This window comes from Microcaecilia unicolor, chromosome 1 (genome assembly GCF_901765095.1).
Source record: "Microcaecilia unicolor chromosome 1, aMicUni1.1, whole genome shotgun sequence".
NCBI lineage: Eukaryota > Metazoa > Chordata > Amphibia > Gymnophiona > Siphonopidae > Microcaecilia > Microcaecilia unicolor.
The window spans coordinates 277,627,932-277,649,147 of record NC_044031.1 but is presented as its reverse complement, the minus strand read 5'-3'; the positions used below and the strand labels follow the sequence as shown (position 1 = coordinate 277,649,147).

General features: G+C 46.4%; 1 protein-coding gene across 1 annotated transcript in view; it reads right to left on the bottom strand.

Annotated features, from left to right (window-relative positions):
• The window catches only part of MYH9 (myosin heavy chain 9), a 390,958-nt gene that overhangs the window by 150,628 nt on the left and 219,114 nt on the right, over nucleotides 1-21,216 (bottom strand). Inside the window, 4 exon segments of the mRNA XM_030206870.1 lie at nucleotides 9,674-9,834; nucleotides 10,594-10,663; nucleotides 18,192-18,313; nucleotides 20,051-20,244. Of these exon segments, the coding sequence (XP_030062730.1) occupies nucleotides 9,674-9,834; nucleotides 10,594-10,663; nucleotides 18,192-18,313; nucleotides 20,051-20,244 (547 nt within the window).

The following is a 21,216-nucleotide window of genomic DNA, read 5'->3' as shown; positions in this document are numbered from 1 at the left end:
CCTGATCAAGTCCGCATACCAGGGACGTCTGGGCCAGTCCGGACCCACCAGGATTACCCGGCCCAGATGCTTTGCCACCTGGCCTAGCACCCTGCCCAACATGGGCCAGGATGGGAACACATAGAGAAGCTCCTGTGTCAGCCACTGTTGGAGAAGAGCATCTACTCCCAGAGATCGAGGGTCCCGTCCTCTGTGAAAAAGCGCGGCACTTGGCAATTGGCCGATGACGCCATCAGATCTAGGCTCGGCTGGCCCCAGCGCTTCGTGATGTCCAAGAACGCCTGAGCCGATAGCTGCCACTCCGGGATCCAAGGTATGGCGATTGAGAAAGTCCGCCTTGACATTCATGACTCCGGCAATGTGGGCCGCCGACAGCTGTTCCAGGTTTGTTTCCACCCACTGGCATAGATTCATGGCCTCCTTGGCTAGAGGGGCGTTCTTGGTACCTCCCTGGCGACTGACATAGGCCACAGCCATGGCATTGTCCGACAGGACCCGTACTGGCTTCAACGCCAGTACCGGGAGAAACTCCAAAAGCGCCAACCGAATGGCTCTGAGTTCCAGGAGGTTGATAGACCACTTTGCCTCTGCAGGAGACCAGAGCCCCTGCGCTGTCCTTCCCAAGCAGAGGGCTCCCCAGCCTATCAAAGAGGCGTCCGTCGTGACGACAACCCACTCCGGGGTCAAAAGAGGCATCCCTGCGGACAACTTGTCTGTCCTCAGCCACCAGCTCAGCGCCTTGCGCACCGCTAGGTCCAAGGGAAGGTGCACAGCGTAATCCTCCGACACTGGAGTCCAGCGCTGCAGCAGAGAGAGTTGTAGTGGTCTCATATGAGCCCTGGCCCAGGGCACTACTTCCATCGTGGCCGTCATAGAGCCCAACAGCTGCACATAGTCCCAAGCCCGAAGAGGAGAGGCTACTAGGAACTGGTCCACCTGAGCCTGAAGCTTGACAATTCGATTGTCCGGCAGGAACACTCTGCCCACTTGGGTGTTGAAACCAACTCCCAGATATTCGAGGGACTGAGTCGGGTGCAGCTGGCTTTTCTCCCAGTTGATGATCCACCCCAGGGAGCTCAAAAGAGCAATCACCCGGTCTACAGCTCTGCCGCACTCTGCATAAGAGGGGGCTCGGATCAACCAGTCGTCCAGATAAGGATGGACTTGTACTCCTTCCTTTCGTAGGAAGGCCGCGATGACCACCATTACTTTGGAGAAGGTCGCAGAGCAGTAGCCAACCCGAATGGGAGGGCTCTGAACTGGAAGTGTCGGCCCAGGACTGCAAAATGCAGAAAGCGTTGAGGCGGCGGCCAGATGGGACTATGCAAGTAAGCTTCCTTGATGTCCAAGGATGCCAGGAACTCCCCTGCCTTCACTGCCGCTATAACAGAGCGGAGAGTCTCCATTCGGAAGTGCCGAACTTTCAAGGCCCGATTGACCCCTTTGAGGTCGAGGATAGGCCGTACAGAACCTCCTTTCTTTGGTACCACAAAGTAAATGGAGTAACGTCCCTTGCCAAGCTGATCTTCTGGCACCGGAACGACCGCACCCAGGCGGATCAGATTGTCCAAAGTCTGCTGCACTGCCACAGCTTTGACCGGAGACTTGCAGGGAGAGTGCACAAACCCGTCTCAAGGGTCGGCAGAACTCTAGCTTGTAGCCGTCTCTGATGACTTCCAGCACCCAAGCGTCTGAAGTTACCCTGGTCCACTCGCCCAGAAACGAGGACAGGCGTCCTCCAATCTGCACTGGGCCATGGACCAGGGCCCCGTCATTGGGTACAAGACCCTGGGGGAGGACCGGAGGACGCACCTCCGGGACGGCGGTCTCTGCGAAAGGAATGCTGCTTGGGGGAGAAGTTCCTCTTGAAGAAAGAGGGGGCAGAGGAGCCCGACTTGCCCGGGTGATACCGATGGGCTTCCTGAAACCGTCCTTTGGAGGAACCGGGGCGAGCACCACTGGCCCGAGCCCTGACCTCTGGTAACCTCTTGCCCTTAGACGTGCCGAGATCGGTCACAATTTTGTCCAGCTCGACCCCAAAGAGCTTTAAAAGGCAACTTAGCCAGGCGAGACTTAGAGGCGTGGTCAGCAGACCAATGCTTCAGCCAAAGCCAATGCCGCGCAGAGACTGTCTGAGCCATACCTTTAGTTGAGGCTCTCAAGACATCATACAGCAAGTCTGCCAAATAAGCCAAGCCCGATTCCAGGGCCGGCCAATCAGCCCTCAAGGAAGGATCCGAGGGGGAAGCCCGCTGCACAATCGTCAGGCACGCCCTGGCCACATAGGAACCGCAAACTGAGGCCTGCAAACTTAAAGCAGCCGCCTCGAAGGACGACCTTAAGGCCGCCTCCAATCTTCGGTCTTGGGCGTCCTTTAGGGCCATGCCACCTTCCACCGGCAACGCTGTTTTCTTAGTCACCGCAGTGATTAAAGAATCCACGGTAGGCCAAAGAAAGGCCTCCCGTTCACCTTCAGGCAGAGGATAGAGGCGGGACATAGCCCTAGCCACTTTGAGGCTCGCTTCTGGGACATCCCATTGAGCCAAAATCAAGGTGCGCATGGCCTCATGCACGTGGAAAGTTCTAGGCGGGTGCTTCGTTCCCAGCATAATGGCGGAGCCAACAGAGGCTGAGGGAGAGACGTCCTCCGGAGAAGAAATCTTCAAAATGCTCATGGCCTGCACTAACAGGTTGGGCAAATCCTCTGAGCGATAGATCTGCGCTGCAGAGGGGTCATCCGCTCCATCCGAGCGGGAATCCGTCTCCTCCAAGGAATCCCCAAAGGACCGTTGGGAGAACTCAGATACGCTGCCCTCATCTACATCAGAGGAGAGAGAGTCCTCTAGGGCCTGGAAATCCACCCGAGGGCGTTTGCTTCCGGAGGCCTCAACCCCTTTATCAGACAGGGGGGCAAGGGCAGCGTTCTGCATAAGAAAAGCCTGATGCAGCAGCAAAATGAACTCAGGGGAGAATCCCCCCGAACTGTGCACTTCTGCAGTTTGGGCCACGGCCCTAGCTGCACCCTCAACCGGCGCTCGCAAGAGCGGGGGAGAAACGTGCTGCGCATCCAAAATGGCGTCTGGCGCGAAACTCCGAGAAGGAGCCGCGTGGGAAGAACGGCGCTTAACTTTGGCCGCTTTCTTACCGTCGCCTGAATCAAGGGCGACCTTTGTATTAACGTCTCCCAGCTCGAGGGCGGCCCAAGAAGAAGCCGTCCGAGCAGAGTGGCCGGCCAACATGGAGTGGGCGAGCAGCGGGGGATGGTCGCTTATGGCTGGAAAAACCGCCGCACCGGAGGAAGAACTGGGACACTCACCGGACTCCAAACTGATGCTCAACAAAGGCGATTCAGGCTTTGAAACCCCCGCATCCTCGCTAGACGCACACATGTGGACCGGGGAGCGAATCTTTGCACCCTCGCCCTCCGACGCCCTAGGCCACGTGGAGACCGAAAGGGGAACCCTCTGCCCGCTATAAAAAGGTAAAATTACCTCCTTCTCACTCCGAGCTGTAACGAACTGGTGTCCCAGTGAGCAGCTGCAATGAACGCCGATATAAACGTTGATATAAACGCCCTTAAAGGACGTCCAAATTTTTTTTTTTTTTAAACGGAGCCAGCGGGAGGGGGGAGAAAAGGAGGGACCTGGCACCACCAGGTTTGCACTTGCTCAAGAAGAGCCCTCAACCCCAGGTACTCAACAAAACCTAAAAATTAGGCTTGGAGACCTAGCCAGAGCTGCTGCTGTGTGTGACCACCACCTGCTGAGATAGAGAACATACTGAGGAGTTTCCGACAGCACATGACCACATATAGCAGTTATGGGCAACCTTTTGAGCTTGGTGTGTCAAAATTCGCCAAAAAACCGAGCATAACTCGGGTGGTGTGTCACTTCGAGAAAAAAACCATAATTTCGCGATATTTATAGTTTAAATAACAAAAATGTATAATTGTAATATATAACTGTATTTAATAAACCAAAACCTATTTAACTTACCTGCTTAGTGACTTCTTTGTTCATCTGTCAGTCGGTTTCTTTTGTTGGTCTTGATATTATTTAACTTGTGTGGGGTGCCGTGAACTAAGATAAGTGAGGGGGAGGGGGAATTCTTTAACTAATCTGCCTATTAGTGACTTTTTTGTTGCTGAATTTCATTGGCTAAATCTTCAATTGAAGGTTGGTATTTTGTACACTTCAAGCCCAAGCAAGCACTACTAACTTCATCTTTCAATCTGTTTCTTTTGTTGGTTTTGATATTATTTAACGCTGAGAATAAGGTTTCACAAAACTACGTAGAGGGAAAAATTGTGAGTAAAGCCATTGCTATATTTTTCAGGGTGCTAAAAGTGTCTGGTAATCGGATCCAGGCACTCCAAATTTCCTGGTAACTCAGATATTCTCTTAATTGCATCTTTATTCTGCATATCATGAAATAGAACTGGTGCACATCTTAGGAGAGTTTCTTTAATAAATTCTCCCTCACTGAGTGCTTTTCCATGCTGAGCTATGGAGTGAGCAATGCTCAAACTTGCAGATGTTAAATTTGTAGAACCTTTTACAAATTTAAGGATGGACTTAGATTGGCTCTTATAAAAGTGTAGCTGCCTGGAAATGTATTCCTTCCTTTCATCCTCACTTTTTTTCAAGAGCTGGGAATGATTAGTTTCAAAATGTCTATTTATGTTCCACGTTCTGCTTACTACCGTTTCAGTACATAGAACGCAAAATGATCTGCCATTTTTTTCTATAATGCCATACATCTCGGTCCATGTCTCTTGAAAGGGTCGGCTACTGCTACTACCACTTCCTTTACTTAACCTTGGTTTTTTATTTTTTGGGTTCTCCATCAGGGGGGCAGTGACAGAAGATAGAATTATAGATAGCCTGTTAGCCCTGCAGGCAATTAGGGGTTAACTAGCCTAACTGACCACCTTATGTAAATTAAGATGGCTGCCGCTATTTCTAATGGCGGGAAACGGCACCCATAGCACATGCCCTCGCCTCTCCCAGCCTCCCCCTCACCTATCTCAGCAATGATGGTCAATTAGAAATCCACGACACCCCAGAACAGTAGATTGGATGATGGTTGCTGTGGTAATGGCGATCACAGGGCCCCCAGAGATGCGTCCCCCACGGCATTCCGCTGCTCTCTGCTCCGCCGGCCGGAAGTGAGGTCAAAGATCCCCTAACGGCCGTGCAGGAGCCGGGGCAGAGGGAGCAGCAGGGAGGGAACAAGCGGAGGACTCGGAGGGAGCCAATAGGAGCGCACACGGCACCCCCCCAGCGGGTAAACATGCACCGGGGGGGGGGGGGGGGGGGGGGGGGGGGGGGGGGGGGGGGGGGGGGGGAGGTCGCGCTGCACCTGGGGGGGGGGGGGGGGGGACGCATCGGCGATCCGCCCCGGGGAATGCCGCTGCTTCTCTGTATGCGGCCACATGCGGCCGCGTGTCACCGAAAATGGCTAAGCGTGTCAGTACTGACACGCGTGTCATAGGTTCGCCATCATGGACATATAGGGAGGCAAAAGGATTGCTCTCTATCTCCACCTGCTGGTAGATGGACACAACCCACCAGTCTATGGATTGATCAGCATGATGATATGGAATTTAGACTTCTCTCACTTCTAGTTTTAGATCTATTGCAGGAATTCCCTTACTTACTAAACTGTTAGTCATTAGTTGGTGTATAACATCAGCAATTATCTAAACGTATTACTAAATATTCTAGTTATCACTCCACTCAATTTGGGTTTTGATCCCAACATAGTACTGAATTTATTAGTATTAACCATGATTGTTAAAGAATATATAAGCTGAGGAAAACAGATGGTCTTGCTCCAATATATCTTAGTAGGTTTTGATTCAGTGGATCATGGATTGTTGATAACTAAATTAAGTGCGCTGGGTCTGTTTGGTCCAGTACTGAATTGGTTTAGGGAATTCTGATAAATAGTTCATATTCTGTCTGGAAGGGTGGTGAAATGTTGAAAAGTTGGGTGTCTACTTTTGGAGTGCCTCAGGGCTCACCTTTATCCCTGATGCTGTTTAACCTTTTTATGAATTCTCTATCACATATTCTTATGTAGCCCTGTGCAGGACGTAAGGCGTCGAAACAGCTGATCGCACCAGGAACTTCGTTGAACAAAGGCGCTACTCCGGCGCTTAAGACTCTCTTTGGCTGGCAGGGTTCAGGGACCCCCGCCAGCAAAAAAGGTATCTGATACGGTGGCGAGGCAGGCGGCGACGGCGGGGGAGAGTTGGTGGTGGGAGGGGGGTTCAAGGGGATCGTCGGCAGGGGGGCCAGGGCCCCTCAGGCCCCACGTAGCTACGCCACTGGTAAGGACTAATTTAGTTTAAATTGGCATGGTAGAATGTCAACAGCCCTGAAAGATCCCTTCTCCAATGACTTACAACAAAACTCCAGGGGTAATCAAACATATAAACGGCAAGTGACCGACTCACCTGCAAATCCGCAGTAGAGACTTCCCTCTCTGTCCCGCCCTCGCGTCAAGACGTGATGACGTCAAAGCGCGGAACAGAGAGGGAAACGGAGTCGGAGTCACTGTCGGACGCTGCCACCTGGAAACGAACATCGAGCGCCGAACCTCCACCCTCCCCCCCATCCCCGCCGCCGCTCCCGCCCTCCTCCGTATCGGGCCCCCTGCACTGACCTGACAGCGCCTCTCACCTCCGTGTGGAAGCGCTGCAGGCAGCAGCACAGCGATCTGCTGCTGCCTGCAGTGCTTTCACAAGGAGGTGAGAGGTGCTGTCAGGTCAGTGCAGGGGGCCCAGCATGGAAGGGGGAGGGTAGCTGGAAATCTCGCCCGTTTTAACGGGCTTAACAGCTAGTTCTACATAAAACATGAGCGCATATGCAAGAAATTTGAAAATTCTTTGTATAATATTTCAAAATCCTATAGCATTCTACATACTTAGAATACAATTATCACTAATCTAAAATGTAATACAGGAAAATTACTCAAATAGGCAGAAATATTTAGTGTAGAATTTCAGCTCCTCCACCAGGCTCTTGCTGCCAGCTAAATACTCCCCCCCCCCAACTGCTACTCTTGCCAGCTTATGGTCAGAGCTCTTTACCCTATCCCCCTTCCTCAATCCCCTCTGTCTCTGTCTGCCCAGGTTCAGTCCCCTATTGCTCCCTCCTCTAATGCAGCCCATGCGATACAAAAGCACAAGCAGCATGTCTTCTGGTTTGCAAGGACAACCTTGCTGCCTCCCTCATCACGTTTTGCCAAACTCTATGCAGGTGGTCATTTCTGTATTGCACTGAAGTTCTCTAGTTGTAAACATCTATGACCACCCTTACAGGCTTCAACCTGTACTTACTAGTAGCCTGGAATCCACTCTACCATTTGCTTGATTGTCCCAGAAGCCACACTGTTGATTTCCCTATAAGGAAAGGCTGAAGCGGCTAGGACTCTTCAGCTTGGAGAAAAGACGGCTGAGGGGAAATATGGTAAGAAGTCTATAAAATAATGAGTGGGTTGGAACGGGTAGATGTGAATCGCTTGTTTACTCTTTCCAAAAATACTAGGACTAGGGGACACACAATGAAGCTACAAACTCATACATTTAAAACGGATCAGAGAAACTTTTTCTTCACTAAATGTGTAATTTAACTCTGGAATACGTTGCCAGAGAATAAAAGGCCAGATACTGTGAAAGAAATAACTCCCTATAATGAAAGATGGACTAAAATTCTCCGACGATGCACACTTCATCATCACAATGTGTTGATTCTTTTTCCATTTGTCACTTGGCTAAACACCAAGATAAAAATCAATGTGGCGTTATTCCTTTCCCATTACTAGCACTATGTTATATTTAGAAGACTCACACTGAGACACTTAAACTTACTTTATTGTAAGATCAAATCTTAAATATTCCTGTCTGTGCCAGAGCCAGTGGTGGGAGGCGGAGCTGGTGGTTGGGAGGCGGGGATAGTGCTGGGCAGACTTATATGGTCTGTGCCCTGAAGAGGACAGATACAAATCAAAGTAGGGTATACACAAAAAGTAGCACATGTCAGTTTATCTTGTTGGGCAGACTGGATGGACCGTGCAGGTCTTTTTCTGCTGTCATCATCTACTATGTAGTAAAAGCTGTTAGCTTAGTGTGGTTTAAAAAAGGTTTGGATGGCTTCCTAAAGGAAAAGTCCATAGACCATTATTAAAATGGACTTGGGGAAAATCCACTGCTTATTTCTAGGATAAAAAAAGATGTAGTGTACTTTTTTGGGATCTTGCCAGGTACTTGTGACCTGGAATGGCCACTGCTAGAAACAGGATGCTGGGCTTGATGGACCTTCGGACTTTCCCGGTATGGCAATACTTATGAATTCCCAATTCCCACAGCAGCTGCACAAGTTTATTTTTAGCTTAAATATATTGTATGCTCTTAACTTTCTCCACTGCATTTTAAATTGTATCCATATCTAAGTAACGCTGAGCACTTTAAAACAAATCTTAAATCCAGGGCTTTTTTTGTGCCAGTACGCACCGGTACGGCGTACCGGCACCTTTCCCCCCACCCCGGCGAGATCTACACATTTCCTCTCACTCCACTACTTACTACTACGTTGGACTAGGCAGCGCGAACAATGCAAGCAGCGATTGAGAAAGGCTGGCAGCGTCGGAGCTGCCCTCTGCGAGTCCTGCCTATGCGGAAAAAGGAAGTTGAAACAATGTAGGCGGCACTCACAGAGAAGAGCTCCGACGCTGGCAGGTAGTGGAGGAGGAGGAGGACGGGCAGGGGAGAGGGGAGGAGTGGTGCACATGGATGGAGGGGAGGAGAGAGGAAAAGTGGTGGAGGGGAGGAGAGAGAAGAAGTGGTGGACATAGATGGAGGGGAGGAGAGAGAGAAGTGGTGGACATGGATGGAGGGAAGGAAAGAAAAAAGATGCACATGGATGGAGATGAGGGAAAGGGAAGAGAGGAGAAAAACTGCACATGGATGGAGAAAATAGGCAAAAGGTGGATCCACGTTATACCTCCTCCAGTCAATTCCACAGAGGAGGACCCAGCTTTTACTTATGGATGGATGTATGGCAAGAAATGAAGAAGAAAGGAGGAAAGAAATAAATGGAAAGTAAGATCTGGAAACGGAATTAAGGGAACAGATAGAGAGCAGCAGAATCTGAGACTGGAACCAATATGGATAGAAAAAGAACGTCACCAGACAACAAAGTTAGAAAATTTTTCTTTTTAGTGTTTGGAATATGCCCAATTTGAGAATTTACATCTGCTGTCTTATTTTGCACTGGGTATACTGGAGCTGTAACAGCTTACAGAAATTATTTATAATGAAAAAAAATCACGTTATTTTTTTCTCCTATATTAGTATAATATTTTCAATGATATCTGTTTATATGTGTCATGGCTGATATAAGGGGTGTGGTTATCATAGGGGTGGAGCCATATGTGGTGACCCCACCCATAACGAGTACCAGCATTTTTTTTTCTACAAAAAAAGCACTGCTTAAATCTGAAACATGAAGTGGCTTGAGATGTGTGGTTCCCATAAGTATTGAAGTATCTGCACATATGTGTAAAAGATTGTTATTTCACTGCAAACTTCAAGAAGCTTGGCACCACCTAAAATTTAGCCACCACTACCTTATTAGAATTCAGAAGCTACATTTTTCATATTTCTTACTTTCTTGCCAAGTATCCTCTGCACCAGGCCTGGAATCCAATGATTACATCTGTTATCTTCAGGTCTCTCTCTTCCTCAAGATGAGCAAGAACACCAGCTCGGAAAAACACTTTGCTTTGCCCAATTCGATAAAGGTTAGGGTCCAATTCAAGTGCTTTAATCTAATGAAAAAGGAGAATACATTACAGAACTATTTTGGGTTTGCAACAGTAGTTAATAAAACAACCTATTAATCATCATTTAAAAGCAAAGGGACCTGGAGTTGTCCAAAGACTAATTCACACATCTGAAAAATACAAACTGTTGAAGGCTAAGAACTACTGTAGACCTTGGAGTTAGATAAGTTTAAAGAAAAACACCTTAATGTGAAGAAAAGAAAAGAACACTTGCTGGTGGCTCTTTAGCCATTGTAAATATTTGTTGTTCATAAAGACTCATTCTACTGATAACCTTAAATCTGAAGGGACAGTTAAAAAGGCTCCAAAAGGTCAACAACTTGAGGATCTCGTTAAAAAAAAACCTGTCATTTTACTCTCAGCAGTTTAAATGTTTTATAAGATTTAAGCTATGCCATCATACTTGCCCTGCAGAATGTTTTACAGTAGGATTTAAAATGATTTACTGTTATTTTGAAGACATGCCTTATATATATTACATATGTTCTATTTGATGACTTATTACTTGCCAATTGTTTGGTGGTATTTAATGTATTTTAGGATTAGTTTGTTCTTGTGTTTATATACTGTAGTACTTCACTGAGAGCCTTACAGAAAAGCATGTTATGTAATAGAGTACAATAACTGTATCTAAGATTCACAAGGCCCAAGTAGCCACCATTCCTGGCCTATGAACATAAGATATATCCTGGGAAATGGCTGAACTTGGCACATATCTGGTTAGAGTATATGATCTAGATATACCATGAGCACACAAGCTTGTTTCCCATCCATGAAGCCTTTAGGAATGGAATTTGGAGTAAGAATTTCATATCTGAAAAACAAAAGGAAAACGTCAAGTCACAGACTAAAAAGTGAACAGGAATGCAACAGTCAGTAATAGCTAAACACTGAGGCTACCAACACAAGCATAGAAAGCTAGAAATCCATTCCCAAATCATTCATTTCCTTATTCTATAATAGCTTAAGAAATCTACATTTTCCTTGCTAGTTCCTTAATATTTAGTCAATAGCTGAAGTTTTGTATGCTGGTAGATCATTTAAACACTTAGAAACAGATGGTGAGAAAGTGACATTACAGATATAAGCTAAGCTCGCCTCTCATTGAGATACCTCTCTGACCAGTTCAGAGGTGCTGATATTGATCTGCTATGATAATCAATGGATAGAACTGAACAGCTATGGATGGCTGACAAGAAAAAAAAAAAAAACAACTCACTGGACCTCTGCAACTATGACCGAGTACCAACTCTACTAGATGCACGGCAACAAGATGTTAGCCGGCTGATTAAGGAAATGCTGAAGATGGGGAAGTAGGAAGTAGTGAGCAGCCAAGAGGGCTTGATTGGAGGAAGTGAAGAGATGGTTCAAGAAGCTCAAAACTGCCATTGTAGAGTGTAAAAATAAGAAGTCTATGTGGGGCATCAACTCAGAATCTTTAACAAGAGCCACATAATGTGAGGTGGAAGGAAGAATGGAAGAGCATGGAGAGGATATCACAGGTCTCCAGCAGCACTACCCTGAACTTGCATGCATGCATGCATGAATGAATGAATGAAAATGTACTCATCAGGCTTGAGGATTTGGAAAACTAGGCCAGACAATTTATTTATTTGTTGCACGTGTATCCCACATTTTCTCATGTATTTGCAGGCTCAGTGTGGCTTACAATGTTCCTTCATGGCATTCGCCATTCCAGAGTAAAAGATACAATTGGTATTACATAAAGAACATGGATAACATAACAGAATGAAACAATCAGGTATAGAGAGATAACATTCAAGATATCAGGTACATAGTGATGCGTTACAGTTTCTATTATGGATTATTGTGGTATACCTTGTTAAAGAGAACTGTCTTCAGTGATTTATGAAAGTTGATTAGGTCGTAAATTGTTTTCAGGTCAAGTGGCAATGCATTCCACAGCTGCGTGCTCATGTAGGAAAAGCTGGACGCATGTGTAAGTCTATATATTAGTCCTTTACAGCTGGGGAAGTGAAGATTCAGGAAAGTGCGCGCTGATCTTTTAGCGTTCCTGGGTGGTAAATCAATAAGGTCTGACATGTAGACCAGGGCATCTCCGTGAATAATCTTATGAATCTTATAAGCAGCACACCCAAAGCAGCATTACAGTAGAGGTGCTGAATTAATGGAGCAAATATGGCAAATATGGAGCCATGGGTGTGATGTGGACAGTTGCGACCATGTGGCCTACCAATCTCAGCATTTGTCCAGCAGATACCTGCTGGCTCTGCCAAACTTGTAGTGCCATGGAAATCAAGGTTTCCATGCGCTGGTCTGGGAGAAAGGCCCTGACCTGAGTCATGTCTAGCAGGGCTCTGATGAACTCCAATTTTTTGAAAACAATTAAGATGGGATTTGGGACAGTGATGAACCCTAGTAGCTCCAGAACCACCAAATGGTTGTGCATGAAATCTTGCACCCTCTTCCTTTGATGTGCTCTTTACCAGCCAATCATCCAGGTAGGGTAACACATGAACTCCCAAGTCTGTGTAGAGACTCTCAGACTACTCGTACGCATTTTGTGGAGACCTTGGGAGCTGATGTGAGGACAAATGGCGGGATGTGGTACTGGTAGTGGTATTTCCCTACTTGAAATCTGATATACATTCCAGAAACAGGAAGTATCTGTATAAGGGTGTAGGTGTCCTTTAAGTCCAGAGGGCATAGCCAATCTTGTTGCTGCATCACAGGATGTAGGCTACATAGGAAAACCATCCTAAACTTTAATTTTCCCAGGAATTTATTCAGGGCCCTTAGGGCTAGGATGGGACAGAATCTCCCCCCCCCCCCCCTTTTTTGAGACCAGAAAGTACTTGGAATGAAATCCTTTCCCCTTTTTCCCCTCATGAAAAGGGTTTCAACTGCTTTGGCCTGCAAAAGAGAAGAGTTCTTTTGTAAGCAATTCCTGGTGCCAAGAGTAAACTAATTGTCTGTCTGAATCAAAAAATGATTTGTTTGGACAGCCGATCTCTGAAAGCCTTTAGAGCATTCCAGATCGCTCGCAATTCCAGGAGGTTGATCTGAAGACCTTTTTCATGAACGGACCAAGCTCCCCGAGTGTGAAACCCATCTACATGAGCCCCCCACCCCAGGAGGGATGCACCCATTGTCAGCACTTTTTGTGGATGAGGGATGAGGAATGGACGTCCCAAGGTCAAATTGGATCGAATTGTCCATCTCTGAAGGGAATTCTGAAAGTCGGTGGACAGTTGGATCACATCCTCTAGATCCCCCGCAGCTTGATACCACTGGGAAGCTAGGGTCCACTGAGCTGGTCTCATGTGTAGACGTGCCATGGGAGTAACGTGAACTGTGGAGGCCATGTGCCCCAGGAGTCTCAAAATCTGCCGAGCCGCGATCTGTTGAGACACTCACATTATGGATACTAGGGACAGGAGATGGTCTGCCCTTGCCTCGGGAAGAAAGCATGAGCTGTCTGTGTTAAACAGAGCTCCAATGAATTCCAATTTTTTAACTGGGGTGAGATGAGATTTGGAATAATTTATCACGAACCCCAGTAGCTCTAGCACCTGAATAGTCATTCGCATGGTTTGTAGAGCACCTGCCTCAGAGGTGCTCTTCACCAGCCAATCGTCGAGATAAGGGAACACATGCACTCCCAGTCTGCGTATCAATGCTGCACTACCGCCAGGCACTTTGTGAAGACTCTGGGCGCAGATGCCATGCCAAAGGACAGTACATGGTAGCCAAAATCAAAGATACGTCCTGTGAGCTGGAAGTATCGAGATGTGTGTGTAAGCATCCTTTAAGTTCAGAGAGCATGGCCAATCGTTTTCTTGAATCATGGGAAGAAGGGTGCCCAGGGAAACCATCCTGAACTTTTCTCTGACTAGAAATTTGTTCAGGGTCCTTAAGTCTAGGATGGGACGCATCCCCCCCCCATTTTCTTTTGCACAAGTACCTGGAATAGAATCCCAGCCCTTCTTCCCCTGGTGGAACGGGTTCAACCGCATTGGCCTTTAGAAAGGGGGAGAGTTCCTCTGCAAGTACCTGCTTGTGCTGGGAACTGTAAGAATCAGCTCCCGGTGGACAATTTGGAGGCTTGGATTCCAGATTGAGGGTGTATCCTAACCGGACTATTTGAAGAACCCACCAGTCTGAGGTTATGAGAGGCCACCTTTGGTGAAAAAACATCTCTAGGCGGAGAAGGGTAATCCAGGACCTTGAGCATCTCAGCCCTGGGCTCATCCTCAACCTCCATAGGGAAGGGAATAGCCGCAGCCATTTCCCTGACAAAGGAGGTAAATGATAGACTCTCCGGTGGAGAAAATCTCCTTTCTGGTGGAGGGGAAGGTTCAAAGGTAATCCCATAGGACTCGTCAGAAGAAAAGTACCTGGTATCTTCCTCCCACGAATGCTCATCTTCAGTATCAGACAAGACTTCCCTCAGAGCAGTTCAAAACTGAGCTGACTTGGCGCCGAGGAACAACGTCTTCGATGGCGGTGCCGAGAAGTCGACGGCCGCCTGGACTGTGGTGAAGCTTCTTCCACTGACGTCGAAGGGGAGTCGACCTGGGTGGCAGCCGACGCCGATGTCGCAGGTGGCACCGAGGCCGGGGACCTCACCACAGGCAAAGGTCCAGATGCTGCTGCAGCAGACTGTAAGGAAGGCGCAAGCACCCCCAACACCGAAGCAGACTGGTGCAGCAATACTTCCAGAAGCTCTGGAAGCAGGGCCCTCATGCGCTCGTTGAGAGCCACCGTCGGACAAGGCTGTGGGGTCGGTAAAGGAGCCAGTGGCAGAATCTGTCGAGGCTTGGGAGCAGGTACCGGGCTGCCAGAAGACCGACGTATCAGCTCCTCCTGTATAGAGGGGGAGCGATCCTCTCGGCGCAGATGCTTCTCGGGTGCCAATTCCCTCGACGCCCCAGAGCTCCCGGCACCGTGTGTCGAAGGAGAATGATGACTGTACTTCTTTGCTTTCGCTCGACGCCCGTCATCGAGACTCCTCGGTACCGATGAGAAAGACATGGAATTCTCAAGTCTCCTTGGGGCCGGGTCTGATGAAGATCGGTCCCGGGGGACCTGCATAACAGGAGGCCTCGAGGCAGGTGAAGACCCACTCGATGCCTCACTGCTCCCAGCGCGAGTTGGTCTTTCAGAAGCCATTACCTCCGCTCACGACATTGATGCTTCCCTTGATGTTGATGCCGCCGACCTCAGTACCGATGTTGAAAGACTGGACCAAGCCCCCAAAAGCTTCTCTCGTTGGGCTTCTCGAGACACTTGGGTCCGTTTCTTCATACGAAGACAGACTACAAGCAGCTGGATTACGGTCGGGCCCAAGGCACTGGATACACCAGGCGTGGGTATCGGTACCTGAGATGGTCTGGTTGCTCCGAGTACAACGTTTGAAGCTGCTGGGTGTCTTCGATGACCTGGAAGGAAAAACCGCTTCGGCGAAATTAAAGGACGCAATTGTGACTGATAAAAAGAAAGAAAAAAGGCAGAAAAAGAAGGGAATAACCCAAGCGCACGGCTGGTCAAAAAAGAAAGAAAACTTTAAAAGGGGGCGAAAACTAAACAGAACTACAGGACCCCCCCCCTCCTTTTTTTTAAAAACACGATAAAATAAAGTAAAATTAGAAGAATACATGAAACTCAAAGACTTCCTGGGCCTGAGAGGAGCGCATAAAAAACTACCGCACCTCAACGCGGAGAAAGAAAAACTGACGAGACGTGCTCATGCAATGAGCGGGAAATCAGTCTGCGCATGTGTGGTGCACGCTGCAAGTGCGCCAGAAGACTGACAAAACTTTGTTTCTATTTTTCTTGCAAAATGCCGATTCCTGGGCCGACGCGGACGTCGACCCACATGAGAACAAGCAGCCTGCTATGTACAATATTTGTGCAATGCCTGCAATGCCTTTTTGTTATGTTCCCTAGCCTCAAGATAACATTCATGAAAGCATTTTCATTTTCTTTTGCATGTCAAGCTGCAGTTGTCTGGAACTCTACCATATTCAACTAGATCTTGCAGACATTATCTATAGTGGAATTAGAAAAGGTACACAGAAGACCAACGAAAATGATAAAGGTGATGGGACAACTTCCTTATGAGGAAAGGCTAAAGCGGCTAGGGCTCTTCAGCTTGAAGAGAAGACGGCTGAAGGGAGATATGATAGAGGTCTATAAAATAATGAGTGGCGTGGAACAGGTAGACGTGAATCGCTTGTTTATTCTTTCCAAAAATACCAGAACTAGGGGGCATTCGATGAAGCTACTAAAGTAGTAAACTTAATATAAATCGGAGAAAATATTTCTTCACTCAACGTGTAAGTAAACTCTGGAATTCGTTGCCAGAGAATATGGTAAAGGGGGTTAGATCAGCGGGGTTTAAAAAAGGTCTGGACGGCTTCCTAAAGGAAAAGTCCATACACCATTATTAAAATGGACTTGGGGAAAATCCAGTGCTTACTTCTGGGATAAGCAGCATAAAATGTATTGTACTTTTTTGGGCTCTTGCCAGGTATTTGTGACCTGGATTGGCCACTGTTGGAAACAGGATGCTGGGCTTGATGGACCTTTGGTCTGTCCTACTGTGGAAATACTTATTTACTGTTTAGGAAAGGATTAAACTCATTACTCTGTAAATATGCCTGTGGTAATTAGATTGAATTAACTTCCTGATTATAAATCCTGGACATAATGGTTTAGTCTCTTGATTATGTGATGCGCCTAGAACTGTTGAGGTATTGGCAGAATATAAAGATCCAGGTGTAATGTAATGCCTTAGAGATTCATTGAAGAGCATTATTCAAAACTGGAGCGTTTTAGGAAGGTCTCTGGTTTCAAAATTAATGATCTGAAATCTTAAATATTACACTGGAAGATGCTGAAGTTCAAAAGCTCAAAGAAAAATTTAAGATGGACATATCCCATATATGATACTTAGGTGTAAATTTAATGACAGACTTGGAGGATCTCTATGTAAACAAATTACCCACTGCTGATTTGGGAAGCTATGAAAGACTAGTGGGAGGTGTTGAACCTCAAGGTTCAAAAGGGTGCATGTAATAAAAATATTTCCCAAGTTTATTGCTCTTGGGATCATTGCCTTATGGATCCCAATGAAATTCTTTCAGAGGGCCCACCAAAAGATGCTCTCATATCTTTGGAAGAGAATCCCAGGGTTAGCAGAAGACCCTATATAAAACCAAAACTGAAAGGGGTACAGGGTCCAAATTTCCTAATGTACTAACAAGCTATTCATTCAGCTTCAGGCTCTTGGACTGGAATGCCAATAGAGTGATCAGTGCACCTATTTAGAGCAGGAGAACATGTGACAATATCCACTGTGAGGATTTCTATTGAAGATGGGAGAAGGGGTTAGGACTTGATTTCAAACCAACAATCCTATCATTGAAGGTGATCCTGAAAGTTTAGGAGTTAATCTGGAAAAAGCTTTAAATCTACACCACTCTTTGAAGTCTTACCACCAAAACAAACTGGAAACTGTCTATAGGAGAAGGGGCTTAGGACATTGGGCAATTTCTGGGAGAAAGGAAAATCCTGGCGTATGAGGACCTCATGGAAAGTATTATTTGGATGGCAAAGAAATTTCATCAAGTTAGGTATTTTATACAGCAATATGCTCTAATTGATTTATACAAACAGGAATTAGAGATTGAGGCGGTCCTGAATACTGAGCCACCTAGTGGGGAAATTTCAAGAATTTATGCAGTCCTAAAACCCCAATGACAGTGCCACAGTTTATAAAAGAACAGAAAGAGGAAACAGAAAATGGAAAGCAAGCAATTTGGTTGAAAATGGTTACATCAATGGTTGCCAAACCTGGTCCTGGAGTCACCTCAGCCAGATAGGTTTTCTCATGAATATTCATGAGAGAAATTTGCATGCACAGTCTTCACTGCATGCAAATCTCTCTGATGAATATCCATTGTTGATATACTGAAAACCTGACTGGCTAGGGTGCCTCCAGGATCAGGTTTGGGAACCACTGGGTTACATGTTGTGTAAGTGATACTACTAAATCCGAGAAACTTCAGAAGATATATGGGGGTGGGGGTGGGGAGAGGGAGAAGATGCTGGCAAGCTAATGCATATAGTGAGCAGTACAGCAGGGAGGTAAGCCCCCTTCACACATATTGTGATTGCCCAAAAATATAGAAATTTTAGGATGACAGTGGAATTGATCACAGGAATTAAAATCAAGATAGGTTACTTCTTAAATGGGTCTATGTCAATGTACTTAAAACAGTAGTAAAACATTTTCATGTAAACAACAGTCCTAGATATATTGACTTAGGTTCTAGTACTGTAAAAATGATCACTACCTCTGTCTAAACTCCTGAAAAACTACTCTATTGGGAAATCCTTGTCTGCAGATTCGGATGCCCTCCAGAACTCCATTACAGCGCAGTTGATCCAGGACCAAGTGAGCATCCAGTTTGCCAGCCTATCAAAGTTAAAAGGATACATCAATGTTAACCACACAAGTAATGGGTCTCAATTTGTCAAAATCAGGGCTGCACAGTTAACACATTTTTAAAGTGATTAACACTGGGAAAAGTGCTCTCATCTATGCATGAGTCAGCAGCATCTGGAGTTATCCTTCCCAAGTCAGTAGTATCCAAGCAATGCTTCATCTGCTTTCACTTCTGGTGTGTGCCACTGGAAGTAAAAAGAAGACAAACATGCAGGGGGGCATCTCCTGCCATTAACCACCCAGAGCCTCTACTGACCCCCTCAGAGCTACCAACACCTCAGAGACAATTATTCCTGCCAATGCAGAGCTGCCATTAACCACCTTGGAGCCACCTCTGCCACCAGTGATTCCCTAGTGCTGTCACTGATCCCCCACAGAGCCGATGGCAATATTTTGCTCCACTGTGCTGTTCACTCTCTCTCCCTCCTACTGAAATCAGGGGGAGGAGAAGGAAGTGAGCACAATGGGCTGCTTCCTCTTCCCATATCCACCAAGAGCCGATTGCTCAGATGAACCACAGAGCTATATAGAGGACCCTGCAGTTAACACGAGCAGTTGGCTCTAGGTGGGTAAAGGAGGAAGCACCCTGTTCTGCAGCTGTTCAATCCCTCTTCTTGAAGTATGATTTCAGTGGGGGGGGGGGGGGGGGGGGGGAGTGAACAGCACATCTGCTGTCTTTGGCTGAGGATTAAGAAGGGGCAAAGCAAACTGAGTGCAATGGGCATGGGAAAGGCACAAGGTTACTGTGTGCCATGGCAAATGGGGGAGGGGGGAGCAGAGAGGTGTGTGTGCCATGGGGATAAGAGCTGGCAGACAAAGCCAAGTGCATACCATTAGGAGAGGGGGATGCTGCACAGTTGGAGGAGAGGGGGGATGCTGCACAGTTGGAAGAGAGGCAATTCTAAAATCTGGCATCAAAGCACAATAAGGAAACTGAAACCAAAGTTATTTGCTGAATGTTTGGAAACCAATAAAAATTTTAAACTGTATGTACAAGCTGAATTTATTTCAACTCTTCACATTTGGGTTATGCGATTTAAAGTTTTAGATTATGTAGAGCCCTAGTCAAAATGTATCTTGCATTGCTCAAGTGTCCTAGATTCAAATAAAAGCTACAGCTGTTTATGTCGGGTGACCAAATATGGTACCTTTTTAAATTAAAATTTTATTTTGAAGAACCTACATTGAACGTTAATTTTAGTCATTAACAAATAGATTCATATAACTATGAATGCAAATATTAGCCAGGTTTCCCATCAAGTCATGTATTTCAGGCCTAATAAGCAACCCTTCAATCTATGGCAATATTTAGAATTCCCACACCATATAAGATTAGTAGTAGAGCTATACTGAATATTCAGCTGAATACGAATGGGAATTGAACTTTAACAAATAATAAAAGCAGTAATGTGAAATCAGAGCCATAACAGATCTTTGTAAGCCACATTGAGCCTGCAAATAGGTGGGAAAATGTGGGATACAAGTGCAATAAATAAAAATAAATGTGTTTCAGTAAAATTTAGCACAATAGAGCCCCAGATTATTCATATTCAAATTTAAATCACTATTCAGCCAATCACAAATAATGTATCTGGGGACAAACTGAATATGAATATTCGGCACAGCCCTAAAGTATGAATATTCGGCATAGCCCTAATTAGTAGCCTTAGACTGAACAAACAGCACGGGACAACAGAAACCACTTACCTTTTTCTCATGATTTGGAATGATGCAGCGTACAAAGTTGGGGTTAGTGTTCCTCAAGGTGGCCATCAGCTTGGAAAGTTGCTCCTTATACAGTTGGCCCACTGTTCTAAACATACCTTTCCTAGTCTTAAAGGCCCCAGGTAGGGCAGTCTCTGCTATACCAGCAACCTGATCTAGACCAACAATACGGTCAACTGGAAAGAAAAGTAGCAGTATCAGAACCAAACATATCAATAAACACTGCACAGAACATAAAACAGCTGCAGAAGCCTTTATACTTCATCTGCATCTTTTGCAATCTTTAAGGGGCACAGCTGAAAAAATTATATGGTTGCAAATATTGACCAATGCACAAAGGGGATCACATGCAAATGAGATGCACGGATCCCCTTTCATGCACTGATTGCTGTTTGCGACTGGAAGCTGTCAAATGCATTTGACAGCATGCACAAAATCCTTGGTGGTCCAGTGGACCCAGACCCCTCCTCCCCCTCCACGGGACCAGTAGGTATTTTTGGTTTTGGGGCACTGGGGTGGGGTGGAAGGGGGGCGGTAGGGAGCACAAACAGGCAGCCTTTGCAGCTGCTTGTTTCTCTCTTGTTTAACAGTTCCAGAGCAGCCATAAAATCTAGCTCGTTAAAGCTAGGTGCTCTGGAGCTGTGCATCGCACGGAATGCTCAGAATACTAGTGAGCTTGTTGTAATACATTTTCATAGGGCTCTCAGTGGCTGCTAAAGACACATTAGAACCACAGGAAAACCCTTTGTGCATTACTCGGTAGATAACGTTTGCTTTAGAATGGCTACAACCAGCAAATATTGCAGCATGGTAAGCTTTGTGCATTGGGATGAGTCAAAAAAAAGATGAATAAACTCAAAGCCCATAGTTTCTATGCTACAATTAGACTGGCCCTAGGAATCTAGGTATAACAGAACACTAACTACAGAAGAGCAGGGACTTTTCTTGGGGGGGGGGGGGGGGGGGGGGGGGGGGGGAGGAAGAGGGGGAAGAGGAAATCACCAAAACACACTGGACATAGGATATTTGAGGGAGTAAAATTTTAAGCCACCAAGAATGAATTGTTATTTGTATAGCCAGATGCTAAAGACATTTCTTGGTTTTCCAACATATTTTACAATAGCAATATTGCTCCTAGGAGATGCTGC